The sequence below is a fragment of the Hakea prostrata genome, chromosome 1 (genome assembly GCF_041222555.1).
Source record: "Hakea prostrata isolate BN-2017 chromosome 1, UWA_Hpros_2, whole genome shotgun sequence".
Lineage (NCBI taxonomy): Eukaryota > Viridiplantae > Streptophyta > Magnoliopsida > Proteales > Proteaceae > Hakea > Hakea prostrata.
In genome coordinates, this window is record NC_142600.1 from 13472415 (window position 1) to 13497913 (window position 25499).

Below are 25499 nucleotides of genomic sequence, written 5' to 3' on the forward strand. Positions count from 1 at the left end.
ATGTTTGTAATGCTATACCGTTGATACCCAGAGGAATTCCAATATCCGTGACATCAAATGTTGCTTCTAGTGGTTTTCAGGCTTCTCTCTCTTGACAGAATCTCTTCACCGTAACAGAAATGGTTAAATGGTAGTAGCGGTAGCAGCTTTTGCGTTTGTAACAGAGCAAGTTCTTCATTAATGCTTTGTTTGATATATAGTTTCTGAAATACTCGACAGAGTTGTTTATGCCCTACTGTTTTGGATTGATTATCTGATGAATCTTTTTATAAGTGCAGCTCTACTTAAATCTGTTTTTCTGGAGGTTCAATTTCCACGGGCTCTGAGTAGTCAGTTTTCCTTCTTCACAGTTCTTATATTATTCTTCTGCCTTTCCAATATCGTTCATCACATAGAACAAAAACGAACTAATCCAGGCTCTTGAAGCTAAATCAGTAGCAATCTCTTTATAAACATTGCGTTCTCTTGATAACAATGTGGTCTTGCATCCATCATCCCACGTACATAAAGATTCACTTTTACCAACCAAAAAAAAAAAACATAAAGATTCACTGGAGTGAATTTTTTTTTTTTTAATTTTTTTTATTTTTATAGGTCTTGTGTTTGATCAACAAACCTTCACTCAGATTAAAACTCTTGATTTCATAATACAAAACGCTAATATTGACCGAGTAAGTCAATCCTGGATTTTATTAATTGATTTTTAAAACATATTTAAGGACCACATGCAATTCTTCGACAAAACTTGGTGGCCAAGGCCTACCTTTCTTTCCCTTTACAAATCCACCCAAACCTTGGGCCTAGGACATCATCTCGGACTTTTAAAAAAGACCTTTTTAACTGGTCAAGCCACCTCAAAAGAAGCCAAAAAAAGAATATATGGGAGGGGAACGGAATTATGTATTATGTGAAAGGCATCTGAAGCTTTTGGTGTTGGCATTGCAGGGTATGTAACTATGTAAGTAGTTTAATTAGTTAAGAGATAGGCCATAATGTGGAAGGAATCCAGGAGGAGAAGAGACCTGGACAATACTCCTCTGGTCGTAATATTTTATCTCCTGGGCTGTGTTGGTAGAGTCTGGGGCTCAAAAGCTAGTCATTACTGAACCCCCCCCCCCCCTCTCTCTCTCTCTGTCACTCAACATCTAGTGTGTTTTCTCCTCATAAACTGTGTGGGTGCCTTTCAAACCCATCTAGGTTCTGTCATGGAAAATTTAATGGATTTATTCTATTGTCATTTGGTTTATGAACTTTAAGGTATTTGAGCCTCATAAGCACTCAGCCTAGTCAACATCAGATATAGTTCTCTACTCATATTTCCTGATGCACATTGACTTGCCTAGCTCAAATTGCCGTGAGGTTAGCAGCCCTGTGGTTTATGTAGTGCAACAACATACAGGATGTGAGGAGAAAGAATGAAACTAGACTCAACAGCTGTGGGTTCACGAGTAAAAAAGAAGACTTTAAAAAGAAATAAAGGGGGATGATAGTGGGATTAGTTAAGGCCCCCATGTAGGACTATAGTGAAAGTTTTTATCTTTGCCTTTGCAAAAAGCAGATTGACAAAGAAAGAGGCTCTGAAATGATTGTATCTTCCTTTAATGAACAGTACTCATGAACTTAATTTTGTCTGAGCTTAAAGCCATTTTAACCACCAAAATGTGATAATCACACACCACAACTTGGCCGTCCATGACCCCATTATGATGCGCAAAAAAAATCTTTCTCAGGAATTGAGCTGTTGAGAATACCCTTATTAGGTAAGATGCACGGGCTTGTCAAACCACTAGATTTTGAAAAAAGAAAAAAAAAACCATAATAACACTCGGTTTGAGTCTAGTGTTTTCCAGTTTCACAATATTATCTGAAGTTATAAAAAGAAGACTAGCTACTAAAAGTAAAAGAGGAAATCATCAAGTGTTTGAGTTTTTCAAGGGATGAATGCATCCAGAAAAAGTTGATGAGGCCATAAAGTAACAGACTGTGAAAGCAAAGGGTTTCCTAAATTACAAGACAAATAAGACTCTGTAGAATAGAATAGTATCTAGGCAAGCCCATGAAGTCATGGAAAGGGTTTGATTAACATAGGCCATAATATTCTGCTATAATCATAAAACATAAGGTACTGATGTAGAAAAAAGGGTAAACCTTGTGGAATATAAATAAAAGTGGATCAGCATGCTACGGCTCAAAAGTAAGGAAAAAAAATCATGAAAAAGAAACTCAGAAGAGGTGTCAAGGGTAAACAGTGCAGACCCTAACCAACTACATCATCAAATATTTGATTTAGAGATATAAGTAAGAGAATCTATCTCAAGCTTGTTATAGAAAACTTAGTACATTTGGGAATTGGATGTTGAAAGAAAGAACAATCCATTTATTACATTAAGATTACCTAGTTAGTCAATGAAGTGGACAAATTTTCCCCGTTTGAAAGATTACAGACACCTGATTCTTGGCACAAACCTTGAACCTTCATGCTGCTAAGTTCTTGAGGCTGAAGAAAATTCAGCTACTTCATGACTATGCTTCAAGTTAACACCACCCTACTTATCCAACTTATCAAACTGTCTGAAGTAATTATTTGGCTCATCAATCTGCCAGTGCTCCGTAGCAAACGGCTCTCTCTGTGTTTCCTGCAGTTAAGACACTTGTTGAGAGTTTTTTGTTACTGAGCACAAGCTTAGACAAGCTCAGAAAACTTATACCCTAATTGCAAAATGTAAAGATAAAAGGCTAGTTCATAGAGCTCCAGACATGGTAGACCACTGAGACTTCTATGGCCTTCCTGAACCCACTTCATCTTCGGATCCTGTGACACATTCTTTTTCTTCCTCGAAGCTTTTATGGGAAGGGTGTGGAGAATGGCCCTTTCCAAATGATCTAATATGATCCTTTAGTGATCTTTTATGTTTGAAATCTGATCCACATGTGCAATACCATAGCTTCCCACAGTTCTTTTCATGTGTTCTCCAATCACCCTTAACTGCTAATGGCTTGCCACATTTTCTACACATGAATGGCTTTACTCCATGCTTTCTCTTGTAATGCGTTTGAAGAGTTCTGAAATCTTTCAATGGTTTGGCTCGAGGATGATTGATGTTGTTCTTGCATCCTTGAGCACAACAATAGCAAGGAAGTCTCAACATAGCTGTTGGTTGAGTTCCTCTAAGTGATTCTGGTCCTTTCCTATACTGTGAGCCGTGCCCCCACATATGCATCTGCAACCCCAAAAAGTTCAGCATTACCTGTGGGTCTTGTAATCATAATTGTTAAACTGAAAATCTAATCTTATATCTGATAATGAAGTGAAGAGGAATTATGATTTTTACGTAGGTGGAGAGACCTTTACCGTTTAGGTATGTCACAGGTGAGCTACCAGCAACTACTTGTGAACTGGAGCGGGAAGTACTCAATCAATAAAATGCTACTTAAAGCAAATACTAAAGAAAGTTGGTGTTACATTAATTCACCCCTTACGTGTTCCTAGGCTTGAGAATTGGGTTGGTTTGAGGTACTTTTAGGCACTCTTTAAGATCAGTATGAGATTACAGTCACGCATATATAAATATATGCTGTTTGAACAAATCTTCAGGGGTGCCCGTTCAATCCTAGTTTCAGTGACCATTATTAGCAGCATTGGGCCATGTAGACAGACAAATCCCCAATATAATAGCCAAGATGAGAACACTGACATTTAAGAACTGAAGGCACCTATCCTCAAAATATGTTTGCTATCTCCCACCTGTTGGCTCCTCTTCCCTCACCAATTAATGTAACTCTCTCTGTGTGTGAGAGAGAGAGAGAAAGAAAGAGAGAGAGAGAGAGAGAGAGGGAGGGACTGTTGGATTACACTACGAAAAGAAGTACTCCTGGTGCTTTCAATTGGTCATTACTACTGCCCAAAGATCATGGAGGAAGGCAAAAAAAGCCCCTTGTGTCAAGAATGGTGCAAGTATTCTCACTTGCCATGTTTTTGAATTTTCAGCTTGAGATATTAATGTTTCTACATGACATCTCCCCACCCCAACCCACAAACACACCAAAGAAGGGGAAGAAAATATATCTTAAGTTGGGCCGAAAAGAAAGAAGAAGAATTCTCTCTCTCTCTCTCTCTCTCTCTCTCATCCAAATTGAAATCGACGAAACAACAAATTGAGAATAATCGATTTAAGAAAACAATCTTCATGATCACCCAAAGGAACTTGCAAAAACAACACTAGAAACATATGTCAAGAATATTCAGGCTTACCTGCATATTGTTGTATCTATTAAAGGTTTTATTGCAGATGGAGCAGATGAACTGGGTTGGCCCGATAAGGATCTGTGCTGGTGTGGGTATCCAAAACCTACTTTGAGTACTCAATGGACAACCTTCAAGGTTTTTCTTCATGGAGTTCTCTTCCTTATAGCTTAAGGGCTTCATTTCAGTCACAGAATCTTCCATGCTGGGTAACCCAATGTGCAAAGCCACGGTAACCTTCTCTAATTTCTCCTCTTGCACTTCAACGGCTTCTTCCTTTAAGGGCTTGCTCTCAGTTAGCCTGTTAAGAAGAGGCAAGCATGGGTTATTTTTCTGAAGGAGTTCCTCTTCCTCTTCCTCTTCCTCTTCCTCTTCCTGATAAAAGGAAGGTTGTGCAAAGCAGTTTGTGGGATCTGTGAACTGAGCATGTTGAGTAATTGAAGAAGAAGAAGAGGGAGAAGAGGAAGAAGAAGGAGGAGAGATTGATGGCTTGAGCCATTCAATGAAGGTTGGAGTTTGCAGACAGAAAGACATGTCATCTACATGGTAACTCCTTATGCCCATCTTCTTTGAAGCTTTGATGCTCCTCATCCTCAAAGGTTAATGTAATCAAGACTTAGTGGAAAAGCCTTTCCTCATGGTTGATTTATGAATGACGGTTTTGTTTGGTTTCTCCGTTATTGGAGTTTTCTTTCTTCCTTAAATTATTTTCTTACCTTCCCCTTTCTGTGTTCCTGTAGAGAGAAGGGTAGTAGTCGTTAGTGGTGGGGTTAAGTGGAATGACATGCACACAGATACTTTTGGTTTGTGTTGAATTAAAACCCTAAATTGCTCTCAAAGTCATTAATTTCTCGGTAACTTTCACACGAAGCATGACTACTCGAGGTGAGTAAGTTTCTAGAGTGTAATCCAATGGCTTACAGTCGTTTCCCTGTAGATCTATCATCAGATGTTGGGGTTTTACAGATCCTTTCAATCCTTTGTCTGCCACGTGTCTCTACGCTTTCTTTCCTGGTTTGGCAGTTGATACAGTTTTGGTTGTTGGACGAGTTTCAGAGTTAGGGTTAGGTAGTCCAGGACTTTAACCATGAACAACTGTGATTTGCAGTGACAATCGGTATCAGATAGAACATCTGTATATATACAGTGTACGTGTTTTCCTTTGGTATTCTTCCAATAAACAGCTTGCCGACAAGATGACCTTTAAGGATCTTCATATAGACATCTGTGAGAGAAAGATCTTCACCTTCCTCCCTTTTTGATGTTTTAACTCATTCTTTTGTTTGAGCTGCTGTTTCATGATTCCCACCAGGCCACCATTTTACGTCGTTATCCCTTTTCTTTCACAACCCCTCCATGTTTCTGTTCCTTTACCCACTTTTTCTTTCTTATCTGTTTTTAATTAAGGTTAAGAGAAATTTCTCATCTTTTCACAAGGTTCTTTTCATGGCTTGTCCAGAAGAGCCTGTAGATTCACCTTTGAGGAGCATTCTAGGAGAAGGAGCATTCTAGCATGTAGATTCACCTTTGGTTGAATAATGGCCGACACATCCTTTAACTACAGACGATTTGGATCTATATTTATGAGTTTAATTGTATACAAGAAAAATCTAAACATAAGCAATAAAAGTTACAATTTAAGGTGAAAAGTTATATAAAATGTTTCTCTTAATTTAGTAAAAAATCTCTAATTTTCCGAATAAACACTTTAAATTCCTCATTACCATATATGCTTGCTTTTCAATTTCTTCTATGCGTGTGGTCTCATCCCCTATATGGTTGTAGCAAGAATTTTTTCTCTTGATACAACCGAGCCTTTAGTAAGTAATAATTGAGGAGTTTAACTGTTAGTCTGACTAATAAAATATTAAAGGCGGTATTTGATTTGTTTCCCTGAACCCCTAAAGAGAAAAAGGAAACCTTAGATAAAAGCAATCCTAACTTTTTTCATTGCCCACATTATGTCTCAACTCTTTGAACTACTACTTTTTCTTGATATTGAAGTTCGCACGACTTGAATTATAGGGAAGGTGGGGGTCTACCTAGTTTTTTTCTTTGATACATCTTGCTTTTGATTAGTTAATTTTAGAATAATTTTTATTTCAACATTGTCTAAATTATTTTCTGTCTAAAGATAATGATGTTTTGTATTTAGTTCCCATGTAATGTCCAAAGAAAAATCAATTAAAGGCATATCGTCATTTTTATGACCAAAATACTTTATCATTTTTCAATTTCCTTTCTTCAATTGGTAGCATAATCAGTTAGAAGCTTACTTTACACCTCATTTCAAGATTTGGGTGAATTGAAAACGATAATTCGAAAGGATGTAACGACATTCTGGTCATAAAAATGACCGTCGGAACTTAATTGGTTTTTTTTTTTGGAACACCACAGAGAGATAAATGCAATTACTTAGATCAAACCTTCAAGAGTTCAAATGAAAAGTACCCTTAATTTTATTAATTTATTTTAAAATAATTATTATTGCTCGAGTAATAGAATTAAATTACGACCTTATCCTCTTACCGGAAAAAAAATCAAAACCTTATTTTCAGCATTTTTTGAAACTAATTATTAGTCAAAGCGTGTACTTTGTCTGCTTTGACAATTGCCCCCTTGCCATTGACAAATATTTGTAAATGATGGCTTGACATCTTTCTAATTTTTAAAATGCGAAAAATAACCCTAAATAGTGATTGCTATTGATTTAATATTTTATTAAATTTCTATCTTTAATAAATAATAAGTAAAAAACTTATCTCTTGTGATTCCCCCCCCCCCCCCCCCAAAATCCCACAATAAAATAGATGTTTTGAAATAATAGTTGAATTTAAAGAAGGCTAAAATGATCTATATAAAATTAAGTTCAAGATCATATGTAATTTCACCATCTTGATACAAGAAGACCACATAAAAATTGATTCTAGAAGAGCAACACAATTTTTTTTTTTTTTTTTTGGTAAAAGAGCAACACAAATTTGAGTTCTAGGAATAATTCCATTGCGTCCTCAGCGCGCGAGATTGGAGTAGAACACCCGTGACTGCCTCCGGCCCACAAGGTCCACACGGCCAAAACCCTATTCCTCACTTTCGTACCTGTTTGTTGTGGTTGTATCTATTTGTAGCAAAGCGGATACCTTGACTTCATTAATTCCAAGGATTCAAAGTTTCACATTTTTTTGTCAAAACACGGGTTGCTTACTTGGTTAATCATTGGGCTTGAATTTCCAACTCATATCGATCTATATATCCCGGTCACTTCTTGGATCCATCATCCATGTGAAATCACAGAGTTGATTACAGTTAGGGTTAGTGGAGAAGAGGAGGCAAAACAAATGACAAAGGATCCTAACTTTCGTTTACTTTTTCAATGGATCTCACGCGGTTACTTGGAAAAACCAGTTTTTTCCAGAGAAGATTTCAGAAAAAGAGTCTCTGCACAAAGTCTTAAAGCCTCCATCTTGTTCTTTCTTGAGTCAAGTTCAAGGTGCCAAGTGCTCGAGTCTTCGTTTATAAACATTCCTTCTAGGTTTTCATTATCAAGCAAGGTTTCTCTGACTGACTTTTGCGCATTTCCAGTTTTCCATCACTATCTCTCTCTGATATTTGTTGTTGATGTGGAATTCCACTGCCCAACTACCTAGACATTCTCTCAACCAACTTGCGCGCGAGAGGGGGGAGAGAAGGGCTTATTTTCAAACAGGAAGCCTGCAAGGTCCAAACCCACTATGTCTTCCATCTACCGAGCCCAGCCATTTCTGCTACCTCCATCATTACAACCTTTAACAACTGAGATCTCTCATAAATGGAAGACCCATGACCGAGCAAGTTTTTCCTCTCCAAAGAAAGATTCAACTTCTTTCAGTCAGATAATTACGTAATTATTGCCGCTGACTTAGCCACCTACCAAAGGAATAATATTTTCTCTCCCTCTCCTTTCACACAAAACTATTTTATTTTCCGAATTAATCAGGACTTTTTTTTGGGTAAAATTTTTGTTGAGGAATAGAGATAGAGTGGAAATAACTAAATAATTGTACCCTCAATCAGCTGGGCCTTCTCTTACTCTAATTAAGGAAATGAAGCTATGGATATTGCTTCATGGGGGTGGGGCGTGGGATGTTCTGAGTACTTCCCTCTTTCTGGTTTTCTGGTATTTGAATTTTGAAGAGAAACTAAGTGTGGAACTCAAAAATATTCTGTCCAGCAACTTTGAACTTCCATTTTTACCATATAAAATGGATAATTAATGTTGGCTCCTATATTTAGGTTTTATTACTAACTAAGCCTCATTATTTACAAAATTACCATTGCCCCCTTCCCTTATGATGGTGTTAAATAGCTATTAAGTTTGGACATATAATATATTTTTTTTCCTTCATTAAATTAGGGCCTGTTTGGTTACATGAGTTTGAAGATTTCAAAAATCTAAAAATTTCAAATGTATAGATTTTAAATCTATGGAGTCATAATTTATAAAATTAATTGTTTAGTTAATCGAATATTTGGAATGAAATCTGTGGATTCATCTGTGATTTTCATGAATGCGTAAATATTTAGCGTTTTTATAGTAGGGATGAAATCTCTGGATTTCATATACCCATAAATCTACAGATTCATGTTTTTTGTGTAAAAATATGAATATCTAAATTTCATGAATCTAGAGATTTCACAACTAAACTGGTATAAATCTCGCATTAGTGAATCCAACGATTAACAATCTCTGGATTCATGTAACCAAACAGGCCTTAAGAAATCATGAGCCGATACTACCTATATTTATAAAAACCAAGGTACATACCCGTTTAAACCTTATTTTCAAACTCATTCATTTTGACACCCCTCCTAAAAAATAATAATAAATAGGGATAATTACTATTGGTCCCCTGTACTTTGATTTTATTACTATTGTATCCCCTGTACTTTTCAAAATTACTAATCCAACCCTCAACTTTGTCTATAATTACTATTGCCCCCCTACCATTAAGTTCCGTTAGTTAACTGATGATGTGGCATCTTTATATTTTCTCAAAAACTCCAAAATACCCTTATACTTATCTCTTTACTTATTTACCCTTTTGTAAAGTTACAGTAGTACCCTTAATTAACTGTGGACAAAAAAAATAACTATAATTCGTATTATTCTCCAAAAAAAAAAAAAAAACCACCAAATAAAGAAAGAATGATTGAATAAAACTCAAATAGAAACCGAAGATGAAGGAAAATCGAATTCAACTCAAATTGGAAATTTAATATCACCTAAAATTTTTTCAAAATAAATGAAGTTTAGTGAGGGTGGGAAACCAAATTGGATTTGGATTTTGTTCATTTCTTTAATTCAAAATAAATGAAGATTAGTGAAGATGGGAAACCAAATCGGATTTGGATTTTGCACATTTCATTAATTCAAAATAAATGAAGTTTAGGGTAAAATTGACATTTAATATGGTTTTATAAATGTGGTAGTATCGTCTTTTGATTTCTTAATTTTAATGAAGGGCAAATTAGACATAACATATTCAAACTTAACGGCAACTTAACACCGTTATAAGGAAGGGGGCAACAGTAATTTCCGAAAGGAACAGGGTTTTATTAGTAATAAAATTAAACTACAGGGGGACAAATAATTATCCCTAATAAATAAAAAAGAAGAGAGGAAACCTCCATTCATACTTTGTTCTCTCTCCACCCATCGAGACAATGAATCAAGGCAACAATCCTTGTTCCCTACCAAACCTCAAATTTTCTCCCAAAAAGTTTATATCCTTCAATGTGCCTTCTTCTTCTTCTTCTTAATGGCCACACAATGTCTTGTTCAATGACTCGAGCACCAATAATTTTGACGATGATGAATCGCAGCCACAAACGCTGTTACAATGATAGAGACCTCAAATCATTGCAGAAAGGGTTTTTTTTTTTTTTCTTCTTTCCTTCTTTCAATTTTTTTTTCTTTCTTTCTTCCTTCCTTCTTTCAAAATTTTTTTTTCTCATAGTAACACACTAGCACACATCTATTATTCCTTTCTGTTTGTTGATTCTATTGTTTAACATATTATTCTTTTGCAAATTTCTTTGTAAGACTTCCCGTAGAAGAAAAGAATCAGTTAACAAAATTAAGTATTCATCATCATCAATTGAACTAGATCATATTATTTTTTTCCCCTTTACCTATTATGCTATTCAAAAGTAGCCTTTTTTTCTTTTCTTTTTTTTATTTTATGATTTTGAAACACAAATCAAATTGTGCAATTATCTATAAATATAAGAAAATGTATTTATTTTCCATATCTTTAGTTTCTATTTTGAATTCTATTCAATCACTTATTTCCTCCATTCAATCGTTTATTTTTGGAGAAGAAAAATTATTTATTTCCCTCCACATCAGTTTCTATTTTGAGTTATATTCAATCACTTATTTTGTTTTATTCGACAATTTCTTTGTAGAGAAGAAAATAGATTTATGATTAATTATTTTTTTAGTACTTCTAACTTGACAAAAGGGTAAATAAGTAAAGAGAAAAGTTCAGGGTTATTTTAGTATTTTTGAAAAACAATATAAATATGCCACATGATCAGTAAATTAACGGAGCTTAACGATAGAGGGCAATAGCAATTGTAAACAAAGTTAAAGGTTAGATTATTAATTTTAGAAACTACATGATCAACTAAAGTAGTAATGAAGTCAAAGTACACGAGCAATAGTAGTTATCCCCCCACCAAATACAAAAAAAAAAAAGTTTTTTACTGGTTGCACATTGTATTGGGGCTTAAACTTTGGATTACATGCTTTATTACCCTAAATTATAGATTGCAAACTCTTAAAATAGTTGTACACTCCTAATATTCCATCTTTGATTCTATTTGGTTACATGATTTGAAATTTCTAGATTCATGAATGCGAGATTTATACCCATTTGGTTGTGAAAATCTATAAATTCATGAAATCTTGAGATTCATCTTTTTACACTAAAAACGTGAATATGTAGATTTATGGGTATGAGGTGAAATCCATAGATTTCATCCCTACCATAAAGAAGCTAACGGCTAAACATTTGCACATTCACAAAATTCACAGATGAATCCATTGATTTCATTCCACATATTCGGTTAACCAAACAGTTAATTTTATAAATCATGACTGAATCCACTGATTTCATTCCACATATTCGGTTAACCAAACAATTAATTTTATAAATTATGACTCCATAGATTTGAAATCTAGATATTTGAAATCTTCATGCTCATGTAACTAAACAAGCCCTTAAGTCATGAATAAAATGACCATATTAATGAATCAGATGGCAAAACTACTCTCATTTAAACCCTCCCATACCCAAAACCCTAAGGTGGGTGAAGAGATTTCTTCACCCAATTTCTACCTACATCTCTGTTGGGGTAATTGTATTACAAATTCTTCAAAATACAAAAAATGAAATTGTCAACACAATTGAAAGATGAAGATCCTTAGCCAATCCGGAGAACTTGATGTTGCAACCGAACGAACCACCGATCAATGAGGTTGAGTCACACATTGAGTGTTGTCTTTAAGGTAATTGATGCACCATACTACCAAGGATTCTTTGCACCACCACCTCCAAGATAAAGCAACCTCCAACTAGAAGATAAGGTAGTTCTTATAGTCCATTCAAGGAGCCAAAAGCTAGAACACAACACTTAGACAAATTCATAGAAAAAATTAACTTTGTAACACAAATAATGTGAGAGTGATGAATGTCTCAATTGCACACCACATGCAAGGAAAAGTTGGTTTATATAGGCCCAAACCTCACCTTACACCCCTTAAGATTCTTAAGGCAATGAATTTGATTTAATCCATTCAATAACCTTAACCCCACTCATGGTAATGGCCATGAATGGTCATGAAGTTGAAATGAGAATTGATGGTCAAGAATTAGAATTAAAGTAAATTCTACCATTCAAGTAACCCCACCACACCACCATGATCAAGACCATTAAGACCCATGACCAATGTCATGAAGGGCCTCCTTTACTCATGGTGCCTCATTAGTCATTACCACCCTTACCTCATGGGTCCCACACACTAACAAAACAATTAAATAAAAGAAATGCAAAAACTAATTTTGAAACTTAATATATAAATAATATAGATTTTTAATAAAAAACCTAACAATCTCACCGGAAATTACAAACCATCGTGGCCGAAAACAACCCCAACCCCTCACCCTACCTTATCCTCTCTCTTTGTGCAAGATAGGGAAGTAAAGTTTCCAACGGGCAAACACGTATCTCGGTTAAGTGGTAACATGAAAATTCGGGTTTAATGCCTTCATTCCTACCAGAAATTTTATTTATATATCATACCGTTAAAAGAAAGAATTGCAAGTTTCAGTCGAAACAGATATTAGAACACACAAAAATGTGCTCGATTCCCAAAAGGTTCATCATTTTCTAGTGAAAAATGTTAACAATATTTGCTTGATTACCCTAGCGCAAGAACAAAGAGGGAACGACAGTTCTGATGAGCCACATTTTCAATTTCAAACTGCTTTCAGAGACAGAGACTCTTAATCTGAACTATAAAATCTAAAGAAATCCATAAGAAATCTTCCCATTTCCATTCACACCGAATTTCTGGAAAATATTTCCAGGCTCCTCCATCTTTGATAGTGGAGGTTGGTTATTCCGCTTCTTAGTGGGTTTGCTGCCTAGATTTGCACAGAGAGAAGGGGTGATTTCCGGCATGGGAAGGTGGGGGCAGTGTTTGCCGACAAGGGAAGGGGTTGGGGTGGTTTCAGGCGACGACCGTGGGCAATTTTCAGTGAAATCTAGGTAGAAGATGGTTGGCCTAAGGTTTAGGTAGTGGGAGGGTTATATGGGGGTAGTGATGTCATTTGACTCGAATGAAGGTAATATCGTAATATGGTCATTGTGCAATTTGTAATTTCGAGAGTGTGTAATTTGTAATTTAGAGCACTAAAGTGTGCAACCTAGAGTTTAAACCCCGCTAAAGTTACAACCTATAGGTTAAGTTAAAAAAATAGATGAAACCATCACAGCGGAGAACCGGAACCGACTACAGAAGCAAAAGATAAATGATTTCGGGGCTATTTCTTCCCCTTCAGCTTCTGATCATTGCAAGACCGCAATGGAGATATGCTTGGAGATGAATGAGATTCCTCAAGATTTTGTTCAGAAGGCTTTAATTTCGGTTGGAATATCTGTAGAATCATCCTCAAAGACTTCATTTGATGTCTCTTGTTTGACAAATTCCGACAAGAAAGGCAGAGAGGATTTTTCTATTTCCTCTCATTTTGCCTCCAAAACATCATGAGAGAACAGTCGAAAAATCGATAAATTAGTATTAGCATCATAAAAAATAGTGAAACCACTTAGTGTGGCCAAAACTAACAAGCAAAATGAAACCTTAGATGCTACGTGGAAGATGATCATGAACGGGAAAGAAAAGCCATTGACATGGCAACTGAAGAAGAGAGAGAGGGGGCGGTGGTGGGATTTTTGGCGAGACAAAGGAAGATGCTGGGTGAAGGGGGCAAAATGAAGGGAAATTGACTGAGGATACTTTGTCATTACATAATATCTAGGGCATATTAGACATTTTATAACCTAAATTTAATCATCAAACTAGAGGGTAACTTTGAATATTTGAATTTAAACAAGGAGGCACTAAATTTATAAATTACACAAAAAAAAAAAAAAAACGGCCAGAAAAGTGAAAACCCAATAAAATTAACTTTTATTTCTTATTTGAGGCTCCGACGGTCGGAAACCCAGTATCCTGTCGTCGGAAACAATCTCTTATGGTTCATCATATTCGATTTCAGGGCGACTCTCTCGATTATAGCCCTAACTCGACAAATTCTATGGAATTCCGATCAATTTCTCCAACGGTCAGAGCCAAAGAAACCATCTACCGTTTGTATTCCAAATTCGTTAATTTTTGTGAAATTCCGCTCCATTTCTCCCACTAGCAAGATCTGATCAGGTTCCATTCTCTTAAGCTTTGGTTGCTTTGTGCTTCTACTTTTTAATGTTGCATTTCGATCGTTCGCTTCTGTGATTTTTTCTTTTTCTTTCGGTAATTGTCAATTCTGATTGGTTCTTTATAGTGAGATAGTTCTGCATCTCGTTGTTTAGGATTTGCAATATTATCTAATTTGGGCTCTGTCCTGATGTCCTTCATATATCAGGTACAAGATTATCGAAATTACCTGCTAGGGTTGTCGGTTCAGCAAATTAGGTGAGGTCAGTACCGTAGCTTTGAATGATCTTTCACTCCAACGTTTCCTCTACCTCCAAAAGAAAGAAACTCGAAACCCTAATTGTCAATTTAGTTCATCGGTTCTCCGGATATTTAATTTTTGGCTGTTGCAGTTTTGATAATATCAGTAGGACATCACTGCTTATTTTTGGCTGTTGCAGTTTTATCTTTATTTCATCAAAATTTGTTGATTGATTAAGGCTGCCAGTCTGGAAAACTATCTGTTTGGTTTGGACTCGCAGGACTCCAGGTTTCAAATGGTTATTCATAGTTCATCCCAGAACAGAAAAAGGAAATTCCTGAGAGTTAAATGTGTTCTGTTTCTTCTGTTTGGATGATCTGGAATTCGAGTTCCCAGAAAATTTTGTTGTTGGGACTTGTTGAATCGGCCATGCTGGGGAAGATATGCTTATCCATTCTTTTCAAACAGGTCAAATCAGTCTGACCACAAAGCTGGCATAGCTTGAAACTAGGATGGCAGGGAACGCTTCCTTGGCCACACCAATGGGGGGCGACCCGCTCCTCCATTCCACCGCTAAATTTGGACTCATGGAGGATACAGCCGAGTCTTCGGCTTCAAGTGATCCTATGATGATGTGAATTTTTTTTAAAGAAATTTCATCTTTCATATCATAGAAAGTAAAGTTCTTCGTTTTTAATTTCAAATAAAAATTTGACTAGGTCTATGTTGAGTCCTATTTTAATTTGATCACATCTATATTCATGGGGCGCATAACGGTTGAGACTTCAAATTTTCATTCGAATTACTATTTCAGACTTGTTTTCATGCAGTTACATTTTGATTTAATCGAGTTCAATTTATTTTTGTTGTTTTTCCTTTGTTTGGGGGGGGGGGGGGGTAGTTGCTAAACTGCACTGCTTTTAATTGATACCTCACAAAGTTGTACAGTAAGCTCAAAAGTTGGTTACATATTTGCTTCTTTTTTTTTTTTTTTTTGGGGGGGGGGGGGGGAGTTAATTGACAACTTAAAAGAAATTGCATTCTGCTTGTTTGATTTTAATGAACACAGATCTAGATTTCCTTTTGTATATAATCCATTAAACTTTTATGTCTTCTATTGGCAACCCCTATCAGCCTATTCCTTCCTATTAATGTCTGTCTTACCTGTAGAATGGAGCTGAGTTTCTTATACAACTCTACACTCAGAAGTGGCAAAAAGCTTCAGGAAAATGACCTTTCATCTGTTTTTCAACAGTCTTGAGGTATAATGTAGTTCGGTTCTTTGTTATACAGAACCTTGTGGGCTTGTTTTTGTTCCTTGCATATGCAGCAAGTGCACAGTTTATGCTTTCTGCACCTTTTGGTTATGATCTTCTATTTGACTGCTTTCTTCTCAAAGAATTTTCATAGTAAAGCAAAATACATAACTCACTGATGGTTGTGGACAAAACCAGTACATGAGTATGACCTTATAAGAGAAAACCATCCCTAAGCATGTAAAACCTAGGCTCTTTATACTGAAGTCAAATTCAATTTAGCAATCATTATTCCTTAGAATGGACCTATCAAAAAGGTAAAATTAGGTGAATCATCAGCAGCATGGGCAACAATAAAGCTGCTCAATTGTGACCAAGTGGTCATGAGTTCAATTTAGAAACATTCTCTCTGTGTAAGCAGGGTGGTTGCATACTTGATGATCCTCCCCTACTCCACAGTGGCAGGAGCTTTATGCTGAGTACACCCTTCTATTGGCAGCAAGTGCAGAAAAGAATTGATTGAACAGATAAGAGAATCTTAGTTCAGAATTGAATGCTATGGTGGTTGTTTTTTTTCCCTTCTTTGATATGTAATTGTATAGTATCAACGAAGTGAAGAATGTATAATAGGGAATCTCATAGAGTTCCAACTGGGGGAGGATATTCTAGCAAAGGAAGGGATTCCTACCTAACCGGAATCCCAAATGGGAAAAAAAACCTAATTACAATTTGTAATAAACATGCATTTTTGCGTCTATTTGAATAAGATCCTTGAGCTCCTCAATAAACACTATAGGTTCCCATTGGACGTGAAAGAGCTCAATTTGATATGAAGGTGGTATCAGAGGCTTGATTCTATCTTGGAGCAGTACATGAACCAAGGCTCTGATACCACCTTCATATCAATCTGAGCCTGAGCATATCAAATTGAACATACCCGCAAGGGTTCTTTAAAGAGAAAGCTCCAAGACTTGAAGACTTCATTTCTAGCCTTTTTACACTTCCAAGAGTTTTTCCTGGGAATGGTGTTGGCCGCAAGACACATTTAGTCCCCTCACATCATTGCAAAATTCGAGGACGACTTCATACTGAGATCTCCAGAGGTTTGATCCGAATGACATGACAGGTGCATTCATTAAAAGATGGATGCTTTCAAGAGGTGGAAAATTGATGTAAGGGTTTCGTCTTGAACCTTAAGACCCCTTTTTGAACTTGGGGTATTTTTGTAATTTTCCAACTTCATTGTGTTCTAGATCTGGTTTCATTGGATCCAATTTATTCTCTGGAGCCTAGATCTATTTTTATTTTCTCATTTAGATTAGTATTAGTATTTCGTGAATTCTTGTAGAGTCCTCGTCTAGGTGCGATTAGTAGTTTTGTTGGCATCCTCTAGTTGCAGTCTATTTTCTATTAAGACTCCATCTTTACATTTAGAATCCTAATTGGATCTATCTGGAGTAAGTGCGAGTCCTTGTTTTGACCTTGGATTTATTTTTATTTTCTCGTTCAAATTACTATTTTTTAAGTTACTATTGAGTCCTTGTAAGTGCAATGCCTAGTTGTGTTGGCATCCATTGGTTTGATTATATTTTTCGTTAGGATTTCATCTCTACACTTAGAATCCTAATTGGATCTCTCTAGAGTAATTTATGATGAAGTCCTTATTTATGTGAGAAGTTGTTAGTCAAGTTAGAGTCCTAGTAAGAATAAGAGAGTTAGTTTGAAGTTAATTAGGTTTCCTAGTTTGACTCTTATTATGTCTCTTATTTTAATTCTATATATAAAGTCTCCAACCTCTAAATTTACAAGTTAAATTGATTAATACAATTTTTTATTTGGGGAAAAAGTCATGAGTTAAATTGAATAATACAATTTTATATTTAAGGGAAAAAGTCATGAGTTAAATTGAATAATACAATTTTGGGATAATTAATGTTGTCCCCTTGTACTTTGATTTTATTACTACTTTATCCCCTGTATTATTTTAAATTGCTAATCCAACCTTTAACTTTGTCTACAATTGCTAATGCCCCTCTACCGTTAAGTTTTGTTAGTTTACTGATGATGTGGCATCTATATATTTTTTTCAAAATTTCAAAAATAACCTTGCAATTATCTTTTTACTTATTTACTCTTTTGTTAAGTTATAATACTACCCTTAATTAACGATGGGAAAAAATTCATTTTAAATTCACTTTTCTTTTTTAAAAAGAAACCACCGAAGGAAAGATGTGATCTTTATTCTCTAAAAAGGAATCACCAAATAAAGGAAAGATGTAATTAAATAAAACTTAAATAGAATCAAAATATTAAGAAATATCAATTCAATGTTGGAAATTGAAAATCACCTAATATATGCTGACCATTATGTATGTTACTAAATTTTCTATCAATTAGCATCTTATGTGCTAATTTTTTAAAACTTCCATCATGGTGATTATGAAAAATTTAAGTGGAATGTGAAAGTTTCAACAACCATAAGTATGTGGTCCCACCAAATCCAAAACTAATTCTAAAATATAAGATTTTAAGGATATAATTGATATTCAATATAGTTTCTATAAATGAGGGTAATGCCATATTTTTTATTTCTTGATTTAATAAAGGGCAAAATAGATATTTTATATTTAATGTTAACATAGTTGGGCAATAGTAATTTCATAAAGAAGGGGGTTTGATTAGTAATAAAACCAAAGTATAAGGGGGCAATAGTAATCATCCCTAAAAATTTTTATTTGGGGGAAAAAGTTATGGGCTAACTTGGGAGGGCCATGACGGTATTTGAGTGAGTAAGTAGCCATTGTCTTCAACCTCCAAAGAAGAGGTAATCTTTGAAATTGCAACGACAAGAGTTATAGAATTTGAGGAGATTCCTAGAGAAGAGGAGACCAAAGCAATCAAGACTGACGAATGCAAGGTAAGGAACTACAAGCCCTCAAAGCCCTAGAGTATGGGCCACCAACTGCCGACAGGAAGAATCGCAAGTTGCGAGATGAAACTAGAGATTTCCACGACGGCATGATGACTAATTTCGAGCACGTTGACCTTATCTGGCCTTTATTGTTCTTTGAAGAAATTGCCATACTGAAAGACTACATTCCTCATTGTCTCACTTTGCTAGAGATTTTGCTAGGAATGGTTTGTGTTGTTCAATGCAAGATGTTTTTTCCACCTCACTACAAAATTCAAGGTCGAAGTTTTTTACTGACAATTAGTCTGGGCATATCAAATTCACCATACCCACAAGGGTTTTTTGAAGAGATAGCTCCAAGACTTGAAGACTTCATTTCTAGCATTCTTACTCTACTGAAGTTTTTTCTATGGATGGTGCTGGCCACAACACACATTTTGCTGTCCTCACATCATTGCTAAATTTGAGGACGAGTTCATGCTAAAGATCTACATTGGATTGATCTGGGTGACATGACAGGTACAATTATCAAAAGATGAGTGCTTTCAAGGGGAGTAGAATTGATGTAACTTTTTCCAGGGACCCTAGGACCCTTTTCGACCTAGGGGTATTTTGGTAATTTGGTCTCGTTTTATTGTGTTCTAGGTCTCGATTTTATTGAATCCAGTTTTTGTCTGGAGCCTAGATCTATTTTTATTTCTTATTTGGTTTAGGATTTCATGAGTTATTACAAAGTTCTTGTCTAGGTTTGAGTACTAGTCGTGTTGGCATCCACTAGTTTGGCTCTTTTTTCTATAACGACTGCATCTCTGCACGTAGAATCCTAATTGGATCTTTTTAGAGTAAGTTATGATAGAGTCCTTGTTTATATGAGAAGTTGTTAGTCAAGTTAGAGTCATGATAAGAACTAGATAGTCAGTTTGAAGTTTATTAGGTTTCCTAGTTTGACTTTTGTTTTGTCTCTTATTTTGAGACTATATATAAAGCCTCTAACCTCTATATTACAAGTTAAATTGTTTAATTCAATTTCTTATTTTGGAGGGCCACAACGGTATTAAAGTGAGTAGGCAGCCATTGTCTTTGACCTCCTTAGGAGAGGTAATCTTTGAAACTACGACAATATGGGCTATACACTTAGATGAGATTCCTGGAGAAGAAGAGACCAAAAGCAATCAGGACTGATAGATGCTAGGTTAGGAAGATTTTGACTGCACTTCACTACAAGCTCTCAAAGCCCTAGAGTATAGACCACCAACTGCCAACAGGAAGAATCGAAAGGTGCGATACAACACTAGATATTTCCACGACAGCATGATGACTAATATGGAGCTCATTGACCTTGTCTTGTCTCCATTGTTCTTTGAGGAGATGGCCCCTAGACTAGAAGACTAAATTGCTCACATTATCACTTTGCTAGAGCTTTTGCTAGGGATGGTTCGCTTTGTTCAACACAAGATTTTCCCTCCACCAGACTACAAACTTTGAGGTTGAATCTTTTTTACTGGCTTTGAGCCTAGGCTTATCAAATTCAACATACCCACAAGGGTTCTTTGAATAAAGCTCCAAGACTTGAAGACTTCATTCTAGCATTCTTAGATTGCCGGAGTTTTTCTTTGGGATGGTGCTGGCTGCAACACACGTTTGACTCCCCTCACATTACTACGAAATCCAACAAGTATATACTGAATATCTCTAGAGGATTGGTCCAAATGACATGGTAGGTATATTCATTGGAAGATGAATGCTTTCAAAAGGGGTAGAATTGATGTAACTGTTTCCGGGGTTCCCATATGGCTTAGGGTTTCTTCCCCGAACCATAGGACCCCTTCTTTGAACTAGGGGTATTTTGATTTGTCCATTTTTATGGTGTTCTAGGTTTGGTTTCATTGAATCCAATTCATTGTCTGGAGCCTAGATCTATTTTTATTTTCTCGTTTGGATTAGTATTTCATGAGTTATTGCCAAGTCCTTGTCTAGTTGTGTTGGCAACCACTAGTTTGAATCTATTTTCTATTAGGACTCCATCTCTACACTTAGAATCCTAATTAGATCTCTCTAGAGTAAGTTAAGATAGACTCCTTTAAGTGAGAAGTTGTTACTCAAGTAAGAGTCTTGATAAGAATTAGAAAGTGAGTTTGAAGTTAATTTGGTTTCCTAGTTTGACTCTTTTTTTGTCTCTTGTGTTTAGGCTATATATAAATCCTCCAACCGCTGTGTTTACAAGTTAAATTGATTGATACAATTTCTGATTTTGGAGGAAAAGTCATGGGCTTCCTTTGGAGGGCCATGACACTATTAGAGTGAGCAAGCAGCCATTGTCTTCAACCTCCAAAGAAGAGGTAATCTTTGAAACTACAACGACAGGGGCTATAGACTTAAAAGGAGATTCTTGGAGAAGAAGAGAGCAAAGCAATCAAGACTGACAAATGCAAGGTAAGGATGACTTTAACAGGACTACACTTCAAACTCTCAAAGCCATTGAGTATGCTCCACCAATGGTTTGACAGTAGGAATCGCTAGGTGGAAGACCAAATTATAGATTTCCATGACAGCCTAATGACTAATTTTCAGCACATTTACCTTGTCCTTCCTCCATTATTCTTTGACGAGATGGCCCTAGGACAGGAAGACTATATTCCTCACGTTCTGTTTTTTTTTCCGTCCAAACCTCACATTCTCACTTTGCTAAAAATGGTTCTCGCTGTTGAACACAAGTGGTCGAATCTCATCTAATGACTTTGAGTCTGGGCATATCAAATTCAACATACCCACAAGGGATCTTTAAAGAGAAAGCTCAAAGACTTGAGGACTTCATTTCTAGGATTCTTACACTATTGGAGTTTTTCCTTGGGATGGTGCTGGCCGCTAAAAACAGTTTTCTTTCCTCACATCACTACGAAATTTGAGGATGAGTTTATATTGAAGATCTCCAACGGATTAATCCGAATAACATGATAGTTATATAAATTAGAAGATGAATGCTTTCAAGAGGGGGAGAATGGATGTAACTTTTTTGGGGTTCCCATATGGCCTAAAGTTTTTTCCCCGAACCCTAGGACCCCTTTTCCGAAGTAGGGTATTTTGGTAATTTGACCAGTTTCATGGTGTTCTAGGTTTGGGTTCATTAAATCCACTGTGTTGTCTAGACCTAGATCTATTTTTATTTTCTCATTTGGATTAGTATTTCGTGTGTTATTGCAAAGTCCTTGTCTTGGTGCGATAACTAGTTGTGTTGGCATCCACTAGTCTGAGTCTATTTTCTCTTTGGACTCCATCTCTACACTTAGAATCCTGATTAGACTGCTTTAGAGTATGTTATGATTAATTCCTTGTTTATGTGAGAAGTTGTTGGTCAAGTCAGAGTCCTAATAAGAATTAGAAATTCAATTTGAAGTTAAGTAGGGTTTCTAGTTTTACTCTTATTTTGTTTTTTCTATAGTTTTTCTTGGGATGGTGCTGGCCATAACACAAATTTTACTCCCCGCACATTACTGTGAAACTTGAGGATGAGTTCATACTGAAGATCTCCCAGAGGATTGATGCAAATGACATGACAGCTACATTCATCAGAAGATGAATGCTTTCAAGTGGGGAAGGATTGATGTAACTGTTTCCAGGGTTCCTATAGAGCCTAGGGTTTCTTCCCCGAACCCTAGGACATCTTTTTCAAACTAGGGTTTTATTTATTTGGCCCATTTTATGGTGTTCTAGGTTTGGGTTCATGGAATCTAGTTTGTTGTCTAAACCCTAGATCAATTTTAATTTTCTCATTTGGATTAGTATTTGGTAAGTTATTACAGAGTCCTTGTCTATGTGTGATTACTAGTTGTGTTGGCATCCACTAGTTTGAGAATATTTTCTATTAGGACTCCATCTCTACATGTATAATCATAATAGGATCTCTCTAGAGTAAATTATGATAGTCTTGTTTATGGGAGAAGTTATTAGTCAAGCCAGAGTCCTAATAAGAACAAGAAAGCCAGTTTGAAGTTAATTAGGTTTCCTTGTTTGACTCTTATTTTGTTTCCCATAGTTTTGCCAATTTCATGGTGTCCTGGGTCTGGGTCCCACTGAATCTAGTTTGTTGTTTTGGCCTTCGATCCATTTTTATTTTCTCATTTGGATTAGAATTTTGTGAGTTATTGCAGAGTCCTTGTCTAGGAGTATGATAGACCCCTTGTATCACAAGTCTGTACTCGCTGGCAAGAGAGCCACAAGATCTGATGCACAGCAGCCAATAATGGAAGGAAACTATTGAGGGATATTGGACTGCCTTATATGAATATTACAGCTAAGTATTTACTAATTCCTAATAAAGGGAAAGGAGCGTAAGATGAAGGTAAGCTTTTCAGTTATCAAGGGAAATAAGGGTGAAGGCTAAAGCTCTCAGGTAGCTGTAGGTACACCTACTGCTGGTAGGGTGCTATGTTCTTATTCAGTATTTAATAAGAATTCTATATTATTAGTACTTCCTTGTGTCGATCCACCATTGTTGAGCTACTGCATTTGGGAGCTTAACAGAGTAATTCCTAGTTTTGTTGGCATCCACTGGTTTGAGTCTATTTTTCATCAACACTCCGTCTCTAGACTTGGAATCCTAATTTTACATACAACTCCATCGAAGTGATAGGGGAGAAGGAAGAGAAAAAGAGAGCCGTATAACAACTACTGTTACATATAATCCTAAAGTAATATCTAATGGGGCCCACGACGAATTAAATTTTTTTATTATTGTTTACTTCTTTAGGCCTTCACTTTTTGGCCTTCAAATGCAGCCCATTACAAATATAACCAAAGAATTAAAAGCCCATGCTCCATGGATTGAAATGAGACTATTTTATGGATTGCTTCAGCTTCAAAGGCTTCTGAGTAAATTCAGTGGATGAGTCCTTTGATTGAGCTGATATTGGTCTAAATGTCTTTCAGATTTTTTATTTTATTTTATTGTATATCAGATTGTTACACGCATTTTCAGTAACAGTAATATTGGAGCTTGACATAATCTGTTAGTTTCTAGTATGATATCGGTCTAAGGATGGCAATACAATGACCATAAACTATTTTTCCTTCTGTTATCTAGCGATTTTAGTTTCCAAAAAAAGGAAGGTTACAATCATAAATTTAAAAATTGACCAGACTCCAGTCCACCAGTAAACAACCCAAAACCCTAATTATCTCAAAGAAGGGATTCAAATACCTTCTAAAACATAAACCCCGAGCTCCACTGTGTCGATGTTGATACTTTAGAAAGTGGTGGCGTCCATTCGGCATTATGTGGCTCACATGGTACCAGCCCTATTTTGTATGTCTGCATGATTTGAGATTTTCCTTGAACTGGTCCATTAGTATGATTTTCCCACGTTGAATCTAGGATCTTTTTGTTTTGACCTTTTCCATGATTTCTAATCTGGCTAAATATCAGCGCCTAAGGGTCCTAGGAGTGGGTAGCCATTACATCAGTGTGAAATTATAGCTGAAATTCTGTTATTCATTTTTGTCGGCTTCTGTAGGGTCTTTCCCCGTGCCTTTTTGTTTTTTTGGGGGCGGATATCCTGCTGCACCAATGAATATTCAGAAAAGGACATCACACGCATTCATCCTGCATGATCGAAGGAGGAAAGAGAAAATATTAGAAAAGCTGAGAGGCCACGTGGTACATTGTCTGTGTGGGAACTTTTTTGAACATTTTATGATCAAGGCATTTAGTTTTCTAGTGTGACATTACAAAAGCAATTGAATAATATTATAATATTGCTAAAAAGTTCTGATGGCTGAAGGGAAAAGGATGATGGATGTTACAGTTGGAGGCTAACAAATGCAAATAATAAGAAGAAAGATGGAGAAGAGAGGTTAAAGAAGATGGAGGAGAAGAGAAGAGGAAATGGTGGAAAGTTCTGTGTTGGTGTGATTCTTCATACACCAATATTACTTAATTAATGTTAGGAAAATAAATTACAATATAAGGTAATTAGTCTACATACTAGTTTGTAAACTACCCCTAGAACATAAACTCTATCAGCACCATTACAATGCTTTTGTTATTGCCATTGATTGCTGTTCTGACTTCCAGGCCAGCTTCAGTAGATCTTGGGGTTGCTGGAGAAAATAGCCTAGTTTGCTTTTGTTCATGTACTATGTTGACCAGCAATGCTTTAATTTTATCTTGTGTTGCAGAAAAAAAGGCACTGAATACGCTCTTGTTTATGTAGTACGATGATCTTTAACACATTGTGATTCGTTACAGGTCACCTCTTTGCTCCAATAGTTGCTCATGTATTTTGCGATATGATGGGATTGCCTGCCTTATCCAGACAGAATTAAGGTATTTCATTTTGCTACTTTGATGGTAAGATTCACACCCCCCCACCCACCCCCCCCCCCCCCAATTTTTTTCTCTTCTTCTTCTTCTTCTTCTTCCTGGAAAGTATTTTATTGCAAACTGAGAATAGGCCTTCAGTAAATGGCTTATAATATCCACAAAAGAAGACATTTGAGCCCATTCAGGGTTTTCCCTTAAAAGTGACAGGTCAGCATCTGCAATTAAGGCCAGGTTGCCTGCCCATTCAGCCAGCATTACCATATTCCCTGTTTCCATTCCCCATACATCTGATAATGTTTGATATAGGGATCCCTTCACTGGCATTTCCTCAGTCCTTTTTATTGCTACCACGGATACTGATTTTGGCAGTTGTCCTATGCCATGTTCCCAAGCCAGAAGTAATACATCTTGTAATGCTCTGCAAGTCCAGCCACCATGTTGGTTGTTAGCGTGCTGCTTCCTTCTATAGCCACATATCCATGACTCCTTAATTACCTTTAGAAGCTCCTTTCACATTTATGTTTGTAATAACTGATCAGAAGCA

General features: G+C 36.2%; 2 protein-coding genes across 7 annotated transcripts in view; one reads left to right on the forward strand and one right to left on the reverse strand.

Moving 5' to 3' along the window:
- Positions 1-1489: 1489 nt before the first annotated feature.
- Positions 1490-4901, reverse strand: LOC149027636 (zinc finger protein WIP3-like). Its single transcript, XM_089164379.1, has 2 exons — positions 4253-4901; positions 1490-3221 (listed from the first exon to the last, which is right to left on the reverse strand). The coding sequence occupies exons 1-2, from the start codon at positions 4832-4834 to the stop codon at positions 2778-2780; spliced, it is 1026 nt and encodes a 341-aa protein (XP_089020505.1). The 5' UTR covers positions 4835-4901; the 3' UTR covers positions 1490-2777.
- A 9068-nt stretch (positions 4902-13969) lies between these two features.
- Positions 13970-25499, forward strand: part of LOC149027637 (Zn-dependent exopeptidases superfamily protein) — a 32328-nt gene continuing 20798 nt past the window's right edge. For 2 of the 6 annotated variants that reach the window (XR_016174795.1, XM_089164416.1), the window contains exons 1-4: positions 13971-14231; positions 14437-14491; positions 15640-15731; positions 24881-24958. The gene's annotated coding sequence lies outside the window, so the exon portion shown is untranslated. Of the gene's footprint in view, positions 14232-14436; positions 14492-15639; positions 15732-24880; positions 24959-25499 lie in introns of all 6 variants that reach the window. The other 4 variants (XM_089164389.1, XM_089164396.1, XR_016174791.1 and 1 more) reach the window with 3 other exon arrangements.